Source organism: Narcine bancroftii, chromosome 3, assembly GCF_036971445.1.
Source record: "Narcine bancroftii isolate sNarBan1 chromosome 3, sNarBan1.hap1, whole genome shotgun sequence".
Classification (NCBI taxonomy): Eukaryota; Metazoa; Chordata; class Chondrichthyes; order Torpediniformes; family Narcinidae; genus Narcine; species Narcine bancroftii.
The window spans coordinates 325976150-325993750 of record NC_091471.1 but is presented as its reverse complement, the minus strand read 5'-3'; the positions used below and the strand labels follow the sequence as shown (position 1 = coordinate 325993750).

At 53.0% G+C, this 17601-nt stretch overlaps 1 protein-coding gene across 2 annotated transcripts in view; it reads left to right on the top strand.

Annotated features, from left to right (window-relative positions):
• Positions 1–2833: 2833 nt before the first annotated feature.
• LOC138759120 (myoD family inhibitor-like) overlaps positions 2834–17601 on the top strand; it is a 34919-nt gene continuing 20151 nt past the window's right edge. The window contains exons 1-4 of one of the 2 annotated variants that reach the window (XM_069929062.1): positions 2834–3337; positions 4692–4857; positions 8502–8624; positions 9803–9967. In XM_069929062.1, the coding sequence (XP_069785163.1) occupies positions 4788–4857; positions 8502–8624; positions 9803–9967 (358 nt within the window). In that variant the 5' untranslated portion in view covers positions 2834–3337; positions 4692–4787. The remainder of the gene's footprint in view (positions 3338–4691; positions 4858–8501; positions 8625–9802; positions 9968–17601) is intronic. The other variant, XM_069929063.1, reaches the window with a different exon arrangement.

Genomic DNA, 17601 nt, shown 5'->3' with positions numbered 1-17601 from the left:
GAAGAGGGATCGAGGAAGTGTTGTGGAGCAGAGATATCTGGGTGAGTGTTATGGAGCAGAGGGATCTCGTGTAGTGTTGCAATGCAGAGGGATCTGGGGTGTGATGTAGAGTAGAGGGATCTGGGGGAATGTTGTGGAACAGAGGGGTCTGGGGGAGTGTTGTAGAGGTGAGGTATACGGGGGAGTGTTCTGTACCAGAGGGATCTGGGGCAGTCTTGTGGGGCAGAGTGATTTGTGAGTGTGATGTAGAGAAGAAGGATCTGGGAGAATGTTGTGGGGAAGTGGAATGTGGTGGAGTGTTGTAGTGCAGGAGGATCTGGGGGAGTCTTGTGGAGCAGAGCAATCTGGGGGAGTGTTGAGTAGCAGAGGTATCTGGGAGAGTATTGTGGAGCAGAGGGATATGAGGGAATGTTGTGGAGCAGAAGGGTCTGGGGGAGTGTTGTAGAGCAGAGGGATCTCGGGGAGTGAGGTCGGGAAGAGGTATCTGGGGGAATCATGTAGGGAAGAGGGATCTAGGGGATTGTTGTGGGGAAGAGGGATCGAGGAAATTTTGTGGAGTAGAGGGATCTGGTGGAGTATTGTAGTGCTGGGGGTTCTGGGGGTGTGATGAAGAGTAGAGGGATCTGGGGGAGTGTTTTCGAGCAGGGGATTCTGGCAGAGTGCTGTAGAGAAGAGGGATGTGGAGGTGTAATGTAGAGCAGGCGGGATCTGGGGGATTCTTGTGGAGCAGAGGGATCTGGTGGAGTATTGTAGTGCTGGGGGTTCTGGGGGTGTGATGTAGAGTATAGGGATCTGGTGGAGTGTTGTGGTGCAGAGGGGTCTGGGGGACTCTTGTGGGGCAGAGATATCCAGGAGTGTGATGTACAGAAGAGGGATCTTGGGGAGTGTTGTGGGGAAGAGGGATCCGGGGAAGTGTTGTGGAGCAGAGGGATCTGGTGGAGTGTTGTAGTGCAGGGGGATCTGGGGGTGTGTTGTGGAGCAGAGGGATCTCGGGGAGTGTTTGGAGCAGGGGATTCTGGTGGAGAGCTGTAGAGAAGAGCAATCTGGAAGTGTGATGTTGAGCAGGAGGACCTGGGGAATTCTTGTGGAGCAGAGAGATCTGGTGGAATGTTGTGGGGCAGAGGGGTCTGGGGGAGTGCAGTAGATTTGAGGGATCTGGGGAGTGTTGTGGAGCAGAAGGATTTGCGGAAGGGATGTGCAGCAGAGAGGTCTGGAGGATTGTTATAGAGCTGGGTATCTGGCGTTTTGATGTGGAGCATGGGGTTCTGGCGGAGAGTTGTTGGGAAGAGGGATCCTGGGGAGTATTGTGGAGCAGTGGGATCTGAGGGATTGTTGTGGATCAGAGGGATCTGGGAGTGTGATGTCGAACAGAGGGATCTGGGAGAGTGTTGGGGAGCCAAGGGGTCTGGGGAAGTGTTGTGGAGCATAGGGATCTGGGGGAATGTTGTAGATCAGAGGGATTTGGTGGATTGTTGTTGAGCAGAGGGGTCGGTGGATTTTTATAGAGCAGAGTGATCTCGGGGAGTGTTGTGGGGCAGAAGGATTTGGGGGATTGTTGTGCAGCAGGAAGGTCTGGGGGAGTGTTGTAGAGCTGGTGTGTGATGTAGAGTAGAGGGATCTGGGGTAGTGTTGTGGAGCAGAGGGGTCGGTGGATTTTTATAGAGCAGAGTGATCTCGGGGAGTGTTGTGGGGCAGAAGGATTTGGGGGATTGTTGTGCAGCAGAGAGGTCTGGGGGAGTGTTGTAGAGCTGGTGTGTGATGTAGAGTAGAGGGATCTGGGGTAGTGTTGTGGAGCAGAGGGAGCTGGGGGTGCATTGTTGGGAGGAGGGATCTGGGGGTGTATTGTGGGGAAGAGGGATCTGTGGGAGTTTTGTCGAGTAGATGTATCTGGGGAAGTGCTGTGGGGCAGAAGGATTTGGGGGAGGGTTGTGGAGCAGTGGCATCTGGGGGATTGTTGAAGAGCAGTGGGATCTGGGGGAGTTTTGTAGTGCAGAGGGATCTGGGGCAGTTTTGTAGAGCAGAGGGATCTGGGGGTGTGTTGTAGTACAGTGGGATCTGGGGGAGTGTTGAAGAGCACACCCCACACACACATCCCTACCCCACTCACCCCCACACACATACACATACATGCACACACCCCCCCACACACGCACCCTTCCCCCCACCACACACGCACCCTTCCCCCCACCACACACACACACACACACACACACACACACACACACACACACACACACACACACACACACACACACACACACACACACACACACAGTGGATGATCCATGCTTGATCTGTGGAGCAGGGAATCTTTGCTGACTGTGGGGCTTGTGATCCTAGTTGAACGTGGCACTGGCAGGAAAGACAGAATCTCCTCTCCCTGTTCCGACACCAGCAGCAATGTCCAGGTTCAGGAAGTCAACCTGCGCTTATCAGGACTATGCAGTTACTTAAAATCTCCCAGGAGTTACATTGAATGGAAAAACTCTCAGCCATTTCCCCTCTCTCTCTCCCCCTACCTTTCTCTCCCCATTTCTGCCCCTCTCTCCCCTTCTCCCCCTCTCCCCATTTCTGCCCCTCTCTCACCCCTTCTCCCCACCTCTCTCCCCCTTCTCCCCCTCTCCCCACCTCTTTCTTCCCATTTCTTCCCCTCTCTCTCTCCCCATATCTGCCCCTCTTCTTCTCTCTCCCGCTCTCTATTTCCCCCCTCTCTATCTCATCCGTTTCCCCTTTCTGCTCACGTCTATCACCCTCTCTCACTCTCTCCTCCCCTTCTCTCTCTCTCTCTCTCTCTCTTGTCCTCTCTCTCTGTTGACAGGAAGCACACACGCCAGTGGAGTGCAGAGAGACCTCTCCTGACACCAGCAGTGCTGACAGCCACGATCCATCCCTTCCGTCTCACTGCCACAGTCTTGTGTTGTCAGGGCAGGCACCAGCTCACTGCAAGCTCGGCAGCAAACCCCAGCAGCTTGTTGTGGGGGGGGGGGGGGTGGTGTAAGAGAGGGAGAGAGAAAATCCAGAACAGAAAGAGAGTGATAGAGAAGGAGAGAGAAAAATAGGGGAGAGAGAGAATAGAGTGAGAGAGAAGGGGAAAGAGGAGGGGAAGAGAGTGGGAGAGAGAGATAGAGGAGAGGGAGACAAAGGCAAAGAGAGAGGGGGGAGTGAGATAGGGAGAGTGTGAAAGTGGTGGAGAGAGAGACTGAAACCTTGACAAAATACCACCAGAGACGTCTTTCCCTGAAAACAAAGTGAATTCTCACCATCTACAAGGGTGTAAAGGGAGAGGAAAGATTCCGTTTTACATGTGCACGGATCTCTGTTGTTCTGAGAGCGAGAGGTAAGGACTTTTCGACGTAGATCTTTCAAAAGATGGGATAAATTGTCTAGAACTGGTTAATGGGAGATAGGCAGGGAGGGGGGAAAGAAAGAGAGGAGAGAGAGAGGGGGCAGATAGAAAGAGAGCGAGAGAGAGAGAAGGGGGAGCAAGAGAGGGAGAAAGAGTAGAGAGAGAGAAAGAGGGAGAAAGAGAAGTGGAGAGAAAAGGGAAGAGAGTCACAGAGAGAAATAGAGAGGGAGAGAGAAGGGGAGAGAAAGAGATAGAGAAAGAGAGGGTGAGAGAGAAAAAGAGAGTGAGAGGAAGAGAGGGAGGCAAAAATAGAGGAGTGAGTGAAGAAATGAGAGAGAGAGGGTGAGAGAGACTTGAGATCTGGGGAATGAAAGGAGGGAGAATCATGAAGGGGTGGGGAGTGAGATGAAATTACTTCAATGTCGCTGGTGTTTGCAGGGGGACCCGGGGACTGTGTTAGTGTTTATAGGGGGGCCCAGGGAGAGTGTCGGTGTTTACAAGGGGTCCGGGGGAGAGTGTCGGTGTTTACAGGGGATCCCGGGAAGAGTGTCGGTGTTTACAGAGAGTCCTGTTGAGTGTGTCGGTGTTCACAGGGGGTCCTGGAGAGTGTGTGAAAGTGTTTACAGGGGGCCCTGTTGAATGTGTTGGTGTTTACAGGTGGTCCCGGGGATTGTGTTGGTGTTTACAGGGGATCCCAGGGAGATTGTCAGTGTTTACGGGGGTCCCAGGAGAGTGTCGGTGTTTACAGCGGGTCCCAGAAAGTGTGTCTCTGTTTATAGGAGGTCCTGAGGAGTCTGTTGATGTTTACAAGGGGTCCCAGTGAGTATGTTGGTGTTTATAGGGGGTCCCGAAGAGTGGGTCGGTGATTACAGGGGATTCTGGGGAGTGTGTTGGTGTTTATGGGGGGTCCCAGAGAGAGTGTCAGTGTTTACAGGGGGTCCTGGGGAGTGTGTTGATGTTTACAGGGAGTCTCGGGGAGTTTTAGTAAACTTCTCCTGTGTTCTCATTCCTCTCCTAATTTCTCCCCTTCTTTCTCTCTCTCCAACTCTCTTTGTCTCTGTCTCTCTCTACCTGTCTCTATCTCTCCCCTCTCCTTATCTCTCTCTCTCCCTCCCTCCCTCTATCTCTTTCTCCTCTGTCTCCCCATCTCTCCCCTCCCTTCTTCTCTTCTCATCCCTCTCTCTCTCTCCTTCTCTGCTTGATCACTCCCTCCTTTCCCCCTCCCTCTCTCCCCCTCCCTCCCATCCTCTTTCCCTCCCACTCCCCTTCCTCCCTCCCTCTTTCTCTCTCTCACTCTCTCACTCTCTCTCTCTCTCTCTCTCTCTCTCTCTCTCTCTCTCTCCAGGGCTCTCGCTGTAACCCTCGGTTGCAGTGCAGGCCTCATTCCATTCCACGTCCACTAGCGCAGCCTCGGCGCGTGGGAAGGTCAAGCAAGAGGCAGATGACCACGTCGGAGTTGCCACCAGCCCTTCCCGGGCATCCGCTCACTCCTCTGGAAGAATTAGTTCCAGGTACAAATCAAGTGTGTGTGTTGGTGTCATGGAGGGTGTCGGTGTTTACAGAGGGTCCCGTGGAGATTGTCAATGTTTACAGGGGGTCCAGGGGAGTGTGTCAGTGATTTTTCAGTGAGTCCCTGGGAGCGTGTTGTTGTTTACATGAATCAATTGATACCTTACATTTACAATTTTCATCACACTGTCTTCACACAATCTTCCAATCATCTTGAAAAATAGATGTGGACAAATCTTTTTCCCACTTCAATCTAGATTTATGAACGTGCGGCTTAAGGATTTTATTCTGTAACAAAGCACACATCTCAGATATAAATCCTTTCTTACCACCAAATTTCAAATTTAGACCGCCTGGGTAGCCGTAACGAACGTCCAAAATTCTCTGAAAGGAAATAAAAAATCCTGCTTCATAGCAATCTTCTACCAGTTTAATTCCTTTCTGTTCCCACAACTTCAAAATTTGATTATTAACCGTAAAAGGAAAAAGCTTATTTTGAAACAAAGGTGTTTTAGCTGAAATTTTACCTTGAGTACCTATAGTTTCATTGTTTTACTCCATAATTCCATTAAACGTTTCAACCCAGGCAAATTATAATTACTTAATAACTGAGAATTCCATCGATAAATAAACTGATCCATCCTCTTCTCGCCAATCTGAGATAATTCACTATTAGCTCATATCAGTTTATCCACTTCAAACATCCTATTAATAAATTTAAACTGTGCTGAATCATAATAATTCTGAAAATTAGAAAGTTTCAACCCTCCTAAAGGATATTTCCAAGTTAATTTCTGTAATGACACCCTCGCCATTTTACCTTCCCACAAAAGCCAAAGGTTCAATAACCAATGGAAATAGAGCTGGTGACAAAGGGCAGCCTTGCCTAGTTGATCTGGATAACGTAAAAGGTGAAGATACCTGTCAATTTGTCACAAATCAAGCAGTAGAATGTTTATATAAAGCCTTAATCCAACCAATAACAAAAGGCCCAAAATTAAATTTCTCCAAAACTTTAAACAAAAAACTCCATTCCACTCTATCAAAGGCCTTCTCTGCATCGAGAGAAATTACCATTGTTTGGTCAGGCTGCTCCTGAGAAATATTAATTAAAGATATCATCTGCTGAGTATCGGTTCTTAATAAAACTCGTCTGATCGAAATAAATTAAATCTGGTAAATATTTAGCTAATTTATTAGCCAGAACCTTGGCCACAATTTTATAATCTACATTCAATAAAGAAATAGGTCCATAAGATCCACTTTTAATGGATCCCTATCCTTCTTAAGAATAACCGTAATAATTGCTTTAGAAAAAGAATTTGGAAAGGAACCAGTCTCCGTAGCCTATCCCAAAACATCCATCAATAAAGGGACTAATAGGTCCTGAAATTCCTTATAAAATTCAGAAGGAAAACCATCATCCCCTGGAGACTTCCTTCTAGCCACAGATCAAAGTGCTTCCAACATTTCTTTAACAATAAAGGAAGCATCTAAATCCTTAATATCCATATCCTAAAACTAAACCAGATAAAAAATTGTCAATTTTCACTTAATCTTCCAATACTTCATAAGTATTCAATTTCTCATAAAATGTATGAAACTCATAATTAATTTCCTGAGGTTTGTATGTAATGATTGAACCATGTCTGATAGCATTTATTGTTCTAGAAGCTTGTTCCGTTTTTAACAAGCTAAAATTTTATCTCTCTCACCTAATTCATAATAACGTTGTCTAGTTCTCTATAATAGTTTCTCAAACTTATAAATTTGTAATGAATTATACCATAATTTCATATTAACTAAATGTGCTTTCTTAACTTTTTCCAAATTCTCTATCTCCTTCTCCAGTTTACTAATCTCAGCAATTTATTGTTTCTTAATTTTAACGGTATAACTAATAATTTGTCCCCTAAATAAGCTTTCAGAGCCTCCCATAAAACTTCTATCAACTGATCTTGTATTTTCAAAAGAACCTATATTTAATTTACAAAAATCAGCATTCTTCAACAAAAAAGAATTAAATCGCCAACGATAAACCTTCTCCATTCTCTCTGAAGCAGTACAATTAATTAATAACAAGGAATGATCAGGCAAAACCCTAGACTTATTCAGCTTGAAAGACTCCACCTTGTAATTGTGCTGACACTAAAAATAATTCTATTCCAGAATAAGAATCGTGACAAGACAAATCTTTTTCCTTAGGATTTCATTTTCTCCATATAATCTGTCACATTCATATCTTTAAGGTTTAGTTTGTTGAGTAGAGATTTTCCAAGTTCAACCACTTGTCCAGAGTCGATAGGTCACGCTACGAATCTCTGGTGACACCACACTTAGTCTTGTGTTCAGTTCTGATCACCTCATTACAGGAAGAGAGAGAGAGAGGCAGAGGGAGAGGGGAAAAAGAGGGGGTAGATGGGGAGGGCAAAAGAGAGGGGGAGAGAGAAAGGGATAGGGGAAAGAGGGTGAGGGAGAGATGGGGAAGGAGTGGGAGAGGGGAGTGAGGGGGTAGAGAGAGGAAGAGGGGGTTTGGAGAGGCAGCAGAGGGAGAGGGGGATTGGAGAGAGGAGAGGGGCAGAGGGAGAGGGGGGTTGGAGAGAGAAGAAAGAGAGAGTGAGAGAGAGGGGGAGAGGGGAATTGAAGAAGAGGGGCAGAGGGAGAGGGGGTTGGAGAAGAGAGGGGGCAGAGGGAGGGGAGGTTGGAGAGAGGAGAGAGGACAGAGGGAGTTGAAGGAGAGAGGGGCAGAAGGAGGAGGGTTGAAGGAGAGAAGAGAGAGGGGGGTTAAAGGAGAGAAAAAAGAGAGGGGGCAGAGGGAGAGGGGAGTTGAAGGAGAGATGAGAGAGCAAGGGGGGGTTGAAGGAGAGAAGAGTTGGAGATGAGAGAGAGAGAGCAAGCAAAAGAGAGAGAGAGAGAGAGAGAGAGAGAGAGAGAGAGGGGAGGGTTAAAGAAGAGAGAAAGGGAGGGAGGGGGAGGGTTGGAGAGAGAGATGAAAGAGAGTGAAGAGGAGGAGAAAGCGTGGGAAGAGGGAGGAGAAAGGGAAAGAGAGAGGATTGAAGGATAGAGAGAGGATGGGATAGGAGCGAGTGAGAGAGAGTGGAGTGAGAAAGAAAGAGAGGGAGGGAGAGAGTGAAAGAGACAGGGAACGTGAGGGAGAGTGGTGCGCTGAGTAGCAGCGAGCAAACACAAAACTCGAAAGTCTGTACAACAGTCAAATAAGAGTTTGAACACTAGTTCACAACTCGGTGGCTCCTGAGTGACTGGCTCAGGAGGGGCCGGCTCAGACTTGTATTCGGGTCGGCTGATTGACAGCCGGCCCAGGTGGAGTCAGCCTCCAGGTGGTCCTTCTACAGGTACAGAGATTGCCCCCTGCAGTCGGCTGGTAGTCGTATCACCACAGGGAGGAATTGAGATAGAGCGATGGAGGTGAGTGAGAAAGTGAGAGGAGAGAAATGGTGAGAGAGAGGGAGAGAGAGGGAGAGGGGGTAAGAGAGAGATTGGGAAGGGAAAAGAGAGAGGGAGAGACAGAGAGTCAGTCAGGTAGGGAGTTAGAGGGCCGACCTCAAGAGGTAGTGTCCCTGGCTGGCGGCCACCCTGTTGGCCCCTTCTCCTGTTCACCCTCTCTCCCCCCTCTTCCTCACGGCAGGTGGAAAGGGCACCGGGGACACAGCCGGGAACCAGCGACTGCTCACGCCGGACACCATTGCCGCCAGTCAGAGGTGCCCGCTGGTAGCCGATGTAGGGGAAAGAGGCCCGGAGCAGGGGTCCGGTGAGTGTCCTGGTCCGGAGGGAGGGGTCCCGTTTGAAAGGAAGGTGTTGCGGTCTGAAGGGTCCAGAGGGAAGGTTCTGTTTGATCTGGGCAGTGAGAGGGGGCTGATTCATTGGGGCAAGTGTCGGTGAAGGGGTGTTCAGGGTGTGAGATCCATCAGGAGAGTGGGAGGGGAAGAGAGTGGGAGAGAAAGGGGAGAGAGGGGGAAGATGGGGAGAAAGGGGGAGAGAGTGGGATAGGAGGGGAAAGAGGGGTGAGAGAGGGGGCCAGGGAGGGAGAAGGTGGTAGAGAGAGAAAGAATGGGAGAGAAAGGGGGAGAGAGGGGGGGGAAGGGAGGGAGGGGAGAGGGCAGAAAGAGGGTGAGAGAGAGGGAGAGACAGGGAGGGTTTAGACAAAGGGAGAGGGAGGGGGAGAGAAAGGGGGTTGGGGGAGACGGGAGTGATGGGAGAGAGTGAAGGGGATAGAGGAGGGGCAGAGAGGGTAGAAGGAGGGAGTTGGGGAGAGGAGTGAGAGGTATGGGGAGGGGGAGAGAAGTATGGGGAGGGGGAATGAGGGAGAGGGAGAAGCGACGGGGGAAGATGGGGAGAGAGGGCAAGGAGGTTAGAGTTGGGAGAGAGTCAGGGAGAGATAGAGGAAGGCAGAGAGACGGGAGGGAGGCGGGGGAGAGAGAGAAGTCACAAAACGGGAGGGGTGAGAAAAGAGGAGTTCAGAGTGATGGGGGAGAGAGGAGGGTGTGATCTGAACTGTTTTTGAACCCAGGGCATGTTTGACGGGATGGTGCGGAGGGAGTGTGTGACTGGACAGTGCGGAGGGAACTTCACTCTTTGTCCAACCCCTAGGGAATGTGTGACAGAACGGTACAGAGGGAGGGAGCTTCACTCTGTATCCCACCACGGGGAGTGTGTGATGGGACGATGCAGAGGGAACTTCACTCTATGTCCTCACGGCAGGTGGAAAGGACACTGGGGACACAGCCAGGAACCAGCGACTGCTCACGCCGGAGTGTGACAGGAAAAGAGAGAGTGTGTGACGGGATGGTGTGGAGGGAGCTTCACCCTGTGTCCGACCACCACCCCCCCCCCAACCCCCCCCCCCCACCACCCGGGGAGTGTGTGTTGGGATGGTGTGGAGGGAGATCTGCTCGAGATCTTTCACTAACCCCTCTGTCTTTCATCCAGACAGCCCACTACCTCAGACCACGGGCCCGAGCCAAAGCCCACGTATGAAGCTCCCCTCAAGGACCGTGGGGCTGCAGCCCCGCTCGCCGAGACCCAGTGACCATCCTATCTCTGGTGTGTCGTACAAATCTGTCGTGTCACAACTCCCACCTGCCACGGAGGAAGGTGAGAATCCCTGCAAACTCATAGGTACCAGGGTTTGGGAGCTACGTTGGGATATTTGTACTCTGACCTGTGTCCCTCTGTCCCTCTCTCTCAGTGGGATATCTGTACACTCACCGGTGTTTCCCCACACCCTCCCCCCTCTCAGGAGGATATCTGTACTCTGACCTGTGTCTCTCCGTCCCTCCCTCTCAGGGGGATATCTACTCTGACCGGTTCTCTCTGTCCCTCTCTCTCTCAGGGGGATATCTATACACTGACCGGTGTCTCTCCATCCCTCTCTCTCAGGGGGGATATCTGTACTCTGGCCCATGTCTCTCAATCCCTCTCCCTCAGGGGGATATCTGTACACTGACACGTGTCTCTCCATCCCTCTCTCTTGGGGATATCAAAACACTGATGTGTATCTTTCTGTTCCTCTCTCTCAGGGGGATATCTGTACACTGGCCCATGTCTCTCTGTCCCTCTCTCTCAGGGGGATATCTGTACACTGACACGTGTCTCTTCGTCCCTCTCTCTCAGTCAGATATCTGTCTCCTGACCAGTGTCTACGTCTGTCTGAATCTCTTTTTCTCTGAAGCAGAATATGGTGAAATTCACATCACAGGTCTGTAGGGAGAGGGCCGTTTTCTGTAACATACTTCCTGCCTCATTGTTCCATGTCAACCTTGGCCCTACATTGATGAGCATGTCCGGCCACAACAACCAAGAGCTGGAGTTATTTGTCTCAACACAGCGCACATCAGGGACAGGGCGATACAGTGAATTCTGTTGTTGAGAGATGTTTGTTGTTCAGAATATGCCCAACACTGCACTTGTCACAGTATTATTAGGAATTTGATATTTTCTTTCAAACTATCAAATGTTAAAAAACGATTCACCTCAAAACAGTCATTTATCGTTCTAATTCCTTTCAGGTTCCAGATTTTAAGGAAGTTATTGGAAAACACTTTGTTTTCTAATAAATAATAAAATATTAAAAAAACACTGCACTTGTGTCTCCCTCTAGTCCCCTACACACCTCCCTGGCTCTGTAACCCCCCCTCCGGTCCCCAACACCCCTCCCTGACACTGTAAAACCCTCTGGAGCCCTGCGCCGCTCCCTGTCTCTGTAACCCCTTCTGGTCTCCTGCACGCCTTCCTGTCTCTGTAACCCCCTTCAGTCCCCTACACATGTCCCTGTCTCTGTAACCGCCTCTGGCCTCCTAGACCCCTCCCTGTTTATGTAACCCCTTTTAGTACACTACATACCTCCCTGTCTCTGTAACCCACTCCGATCCCCGAAACCCATCCATGGCTCTGGTCCACTACACCCCTCCCTGTCTCTGTAACACAACACCCTCCAGTCCCCTACACCCCACTTTGGCTCTGCAACCCCCTCTTGTCCATTACACCCCTCCCTGTCTCTTTAACCCCCTCCAGTCCCCTACATCCATCCCTGGCTCTGTAACCCCCTCCAGTCCCCAACACTCCTCCTTGTCTCTTTGACCCCCTCTGGTCTCCTGCATCCATCGCTGTCTCTTTAACTCCATTATCGTACACCCCTCCCTGTCTCTGTAACCCCCTCCAGTCACCTCCATCCCTTCCTGTCTCTGCAACCCCCTCCGTTCATTAAAACTCCTCCTTGTCTCATCCATGGCTCTGGTCCCCAACACCCCTCCCTGACTCTGTATCTGCCTCCAGTTCCCTACACACTTCCCTATCTCTGTGAGCCCCTCTGGTCCCCGCCATCCCTTCCTGTCTCTGTAACCCCCTACGGCGCCTTCCACCCCTTCCTGTATCTGTAACCCCTTCCAGTCCCCAACACCCATCCCTGTCTCCGTATCCCCGTCCGGTCCCCTACACCCATCCCTGGGTCTGTAAGCCCCTCTGGTCACCTAGACCACTCCCTGTCTCTGTAACTCCCTCTGGTCAGCTCCACCCCTTTCTGTCTCAGCAACGCCCTCCGGTCTCCTACACCCCTCTCTGACTCTGTAAACCCTCCGGTCCCCTCCATCCCTTCCTGTCTCTGTAACCCCTTCCAGTCCTCAATGCTCCTCCCTGTATCTGTAACCCCTTCCAGTCCCCAACAACCATCCCTGTCTCTGTATCCCCCGCCGGTCCCCTAAACCCATCCTTGGCTCTGTAAGCCCCTCTGGTCACCTACACCCCTCCCTGCCTCTGTAACATCCTCCGGTCCCCTACACCCCTTCCGGTCTCTGCAACCCCCTCTGGTACCCTCCACCCCTTCCTGTCTCTGTAACCCACTTCAGTCCCCGACACCCCTTCCTGTTTCTGTAAGCCCTTCCAGTCCCCAACCCTGCTTCCCCTGACTCTAACACCCTCTGGTCCTCTACAACCCTCCCTGACTCTGAAATAGCCTCCGGTCCCCGACATCCCTCCATGTCTCTGTAACCACACCCAGTCTCCTGCACCCCACCATGTCTCTGTAACCCTCTCCAGTCCCCAACACCCCTCCATGACTCTGTAACCGCCTCCAGTCACCTACACCCCTCCCTGTCTCTGTGTCCCCCTCTGGTCTCCTGCACCCCTCCCTGTCTCTTTAACCCCCTCCAGTCTCCTGCACCCCTCTCTGTCCATGTAAACCCCTCAAGTCCGCTACACCCCTCCCTGTCTCTGTAACCCACCCAGTCCGCAACACCCCTCCCTGTCTCTTTACCCCCCTCTGATCTCTTACATCCATCCCTGGCTCTGTAACCCCTAACCCCCTCCAGTCCCCAACACTCCTCCCTGACTCTTTGACCCCCCTCTGATCTCCTGCACCCATCGCTGTCTCTTTAACACCCTCCATTCTCATACACCCCTCCCGATCTCTGTGACCCCCTCCATCCCTTCCTGCCACTGTAACTCCCTCCGGTGCCTTACAACCCTTCCTGTCTCTGTAACCCCATCAAGTCCCCAACATTCCTCCTTGTATCTGTAACCCATTCCAGTCCCCAACACCCATCCCTGTCTCCGTATCCCCATCTGGTCCCCTACACCCATCCCTGGCTCTGTAAGCCCCTCTGGTCACCTACACCCCTCCCTGTCACTGTAACCCCCTCTTGTCACGTCCACCCCTTTCTGACCCTGTAACCCCTTCTGGTCCCCTACACCCCTTCCGGTCTCTGCAATCCCCTCTGGTACCTTCCACCCCTTCCTGTCTCAGTAACCCACTTCAGTCCCCAACACCCCTCACAGTCTCTGTAACCCCCTCCAGTCCCCAACACCCCTCCCTGACTCTATAACACCCTCTGGTCCTCTACACCCATCCCTGACTCTGTAATCACCTCCGGCCCCCTGCACCCCTCCGTGTCTCTGTAACCAGTCCCAGTCCCCTACACCCCTCCAGTACCCAACAACCCTCCCTGACTCTGTAACCGCCTCCGCTCCCCTCCACCTCTTCCTGACTCTGTAACCACTTCTGGTCCCCAACACCCCTCCCTGTCTCTGTTACCCCCTCCGGTCCACAACACCCATCCCTGACTCTGTAACCGCCTCCGGCCCCCACACCCCTCCCTGCCTCTGTAACGTCCTCCAGTCCCCAACATGCCTCTCTTACTTTGTAACTGCCTCAGGTTCCCTACACCCCTCTCTGTCTCTATAACCCCTCCCAGTCTCCTACACGCCTCCTTGTCTTTGTAACCCGCTCCGGTCCCCTGCACCCCTTCCTGTCTCTGCAACCTCCTCTCATCTCCGGCACCTCTCTGTCTCTGTAACCCCCTCTGGTCTCCTGCACCCCTTCCTGCCTCTGTAACCTCTCCCATTCCCCGACACCCCTTCCTGTCTCTGTAATCCCCTCCAGTCCCCAACACCGCTCCCCGACTCTGTGACACCCTCTGGTCCTCTACACCCCTCCCTGACTCTGTAATCGCCTCTGGCCCCCTGCACCCCTCCGTGTCTCTGTAACCAGTCCCAGTCCCCTACACCCCTCCAGTCCCCAACAACCCTCCCTGACTCTGTAACTGCCTCCGCTCTCCTCCACCTCTTCCTGACTCTGTAAGCACCTCTGGTCCCCAACACCCCTCCCTGTCTCTGTTACCCCCTCCGGTCCACAACACCCATCCCTGACTCTGTAACTGCCTCCGGCCCCCACACCCCTCCCTGCCTCTGTAACGTCCTCCAGTCCCCAACACGCCTCTCTGACTTTGTAACTGCCTCAGGTTCCCTACACCCCTCTCTGTCTCTATAACCCCTCCCAGTCTCCTACACGCCTCCCTGTCTTTGTAACCCACTCCAGTCCCCTGCACCCCTTCCTGTCTCTGCAACCTCCTCTCATCTCCGGCACCTCTCTGTCTCTGTAACCCCCTTTGGTCTCCTGCACCCCCTTCCTGCCTCTGTAACCTCTCCCATTCCCCGACATCCCTTCCTGTCTCTGTAAAACCCTCCGGTCACCTCCACCCCTTCCTGTCTCTGTAACCCGTGTCAGTCCCCTACACCCCTCCCTGTCTCTGTAACCCCCTCCAGTCCCAACACCCCTCGCTGAATCTGTAACACACTCTGGTCCTCCACACCCCTCCCTGACTCTGTAATCACCTCCGGTCCCCTACATCCCTCCATGTCTCTGTAACTCCTCCCAGTCCCCTAAACCCCTCCAGTCCCCAACACCCCTACCTGACTCTGTAACCACCTCCGTTCCCCTACACGCCTCCCTGTCTCTGTAACCCCTCCCAGTCCCCTACACCACTCCAATCCCCAAGCCCCCAACCTGACTCTGTAACCGCCTCTGGTCCCCTCCACACCTTCCTGTCTCTGTATCCTCCTCCGTTCATTTACACCCCTCCCTGTTTCTGTAAACCCTTCAGTCCCGTACACCCCTCCCTGTCTCTTTAACTCCTTCCAGTACCCTACACCCCTCCCTGTCACTGTAACCTCCTCCAGTCCCCAACACCCCTCCCTGACTCTGTAACTGGCTCCAGTTCCCTACACCCGTCCCTGTCTCTGTGACCCCCCTCTGGTCTCCTCCACCCCTCCCTGTCTCTTTAACTTCCTCCAGTCTCCTACACTCTTCCCTGTCTCTGTAACCGCATCCGGTACCATCCACCCCTTCCTGTCTCTGCAACGCCCTCTCTCCTGCACCTGTCCGTGTCTGTAACCCTCTCCGGTCCCCTTCACCTCTCCCTTTCTCTGTAACCCCCTCTGGTCACCTCCACCCCTTCCTGTCTCTGCAACCCACTCTCAACTCCTGCACCGATCCGTGTCTGTAACACACTCTGGTCTCCTGCACCCCTTACTATCTCTGTAAACCCTCCAGTGCCCAACACCCCTCCATGTCTCTGTAACCGCCTCCAGTCCCCAACACCACTCCCTGACTCTGTAACCGCCTACAGTCCTCTGCACCCTCCCTGTCTCTGTAACCGCCTCAGGTACCCTCCACCCCTTCCTGTCTCTGTAACCTTCTCTGGTCCCCTCCACCCAACCCTGTCTCTGTAACCCCCTCTGATCCTCTACGTTCCCCTCCCTGACTCTGTAAACCCCTCTGGTCCCCAACAACCCTCCCTGACTCTGTAACCACCTCTGTTCCCTTACACCCCTTCCTGTATCTGCAACCCCCTCCGTTCCGCTCCACCTCTTCCTGTCTCTGTAACCCCTTCCAGTCCCCTACACCCCTTCCTGTCTCTGTAACACCCTCTGGTCCCTTCCACCCATCCCTGTCTCTGTAACACCCTCTGATCCCCTACGTTCCCCTCCCTGACTCTGTAAACCCCTCTGGTCCCCAACAACCTTCCCTGACTCTGTAACCACCTCTGTTCCCCTACACCCCTCCCTGTCTCTGTAACCCCTTCTAGTACTTTACACCCCTCCCTGACTCTGTCACCCCATTTGGTCCCCTCCACCCATCCCTGGCTCTGTAAATCCTCTGGTACTCTTTACCCCTCTCTGTCTCTGTAACCCCCTCTGATACCCTCCACCCCTTCCTGACTCTGTAACCCCCTCTGGTCTACTTCACCCCTTACCGTCTCTGTAACCACTCCCATTCCCCGACACCCCTCCCTGTCTCTGTAACCCACTCAGTTCCCCTCCACCTCTTCCTGTCTCTGAAACCCCCTCAGTTCCCCTCCACCTCTTCCTGTCTCTGTAAGCCCCTCCGGTCCCCTACACCCCTCTCTGTCTCTGTAACAACCTCCGGTCACCAACATCCCTCCCTCACTCTGTAACCCACTCCAGTCCCCTCTACCCCTTCCTGTCTGTGCAACCACCTCCGGTTCCCTCCACCATTTCCTGTTTCTGTAACCCCCTCCAGTCCCCAACACCCATCCCTGGCTCTGTAACCCCTCTGGTCCTCTTTCCCTCTCTCTGTCTCTGTAACCCCCTCTGGTGCCTCCACCCCTTCCTGTCTCTGCAACCCCCTACGTTCCCCTCACTGTCTCTGTAAGCCCCTCCGGTCCCCTACAACCCTCCCTGTCTCTGTAACCCCTTCCAGTCCCCTACACCCACCCCTGACTCTGTCACCCCATCTGGTCCCCTACAGCCCTCCCTGTCTCTATAACTCCCTGTGGTCTCCTGCACCCCTTCCTGTCTCTGCAACCACCTCAGGTCCCCTCCACCACTTCCTGTTTCTGTAACCCGCTCTGTTCCCCAACACCCATTCCTGGCTATGTAACCCCTCTCGTCCTCTTTACCCCTCTCTGTCTCTGTAACCCCCTCAGGTACCCTCCACCCCTTCATGTCTCTTTAACCCCCTCTGGTCCTCTCCACCCATCACTGTCTCTGTAAACCCCTCTGGTCCCCTACACACCTTCCTGTCTCTGCAACCCCCTCCGTTCCCCTCCATTTCTTCCTGCCTCTGTAAGCCCATCCGGTCCCCAACACCCCTCCCTGTCTCTGTAACCACTACTGTTCCCCTACACCCCTCCCTGTCTCTGTAACCCCTTCCAGTCCCCTACACCCCTCCCTGACTCTATAACCCCCTGTGGTTTCCTGCACCCCTCCCTGTCCCTGTAACGACCTCCAGTACCCTCCACACTTCCTGTCTCTGCAACCACCTCCGGTCCACACCACCACTTCCTGTTTCTGTAACCACCCCCCCCCCCTCCTCCGGTCCCCTACACCCATCCCTGGCTCTGCAACCCCTCTGGTTCTCTTATCCCTTCTCTGTCTCTGTAACCCCCTCAGGTACCCTCCACCCCTTCCTGTCTCTGTAACCCCCCTCAGTTCCCCTCCACCTCTTCCTGTCTCTGTAACCCCCTCTGGTCCCCTCTGTGACCCTTTCCAGTTTCCAACACCCCTCCCAGTCTCTGTGACCCTTTCCAGATTCCTACACCCCTCCCTGTCTCTATCACCCCCTCTGGACTCCTACACCTCTCTTTCTCTGTAACCCCCTCTGGTGTCCTGTACCCCTTCGTGCCTCTGTAACCTTTCCTATTCCCCGACACCACACCCTGTCTCTGTAAACCCCTACGGACACCTCCAACCCTTCCTGTCTCTGTAACCCACTTCAGTCCCCGACACCCCTCCCTGTCTCTGTAATCCCCTCCAGTCCCCAACACCCCTCGCTGACTCTGTAACACCCTCTGGTCCTCTACACCCCTCCCTGACTCTGTAATCGCCTCCGGCCACCTACACCTCTCCATGTCTCTGTAACGCCTCCCAGTCCCCTACAACCCTCCAGTCCCCAACACCCCTCGCTGACTCTGTCACCCCATCTGGTCCCCTAC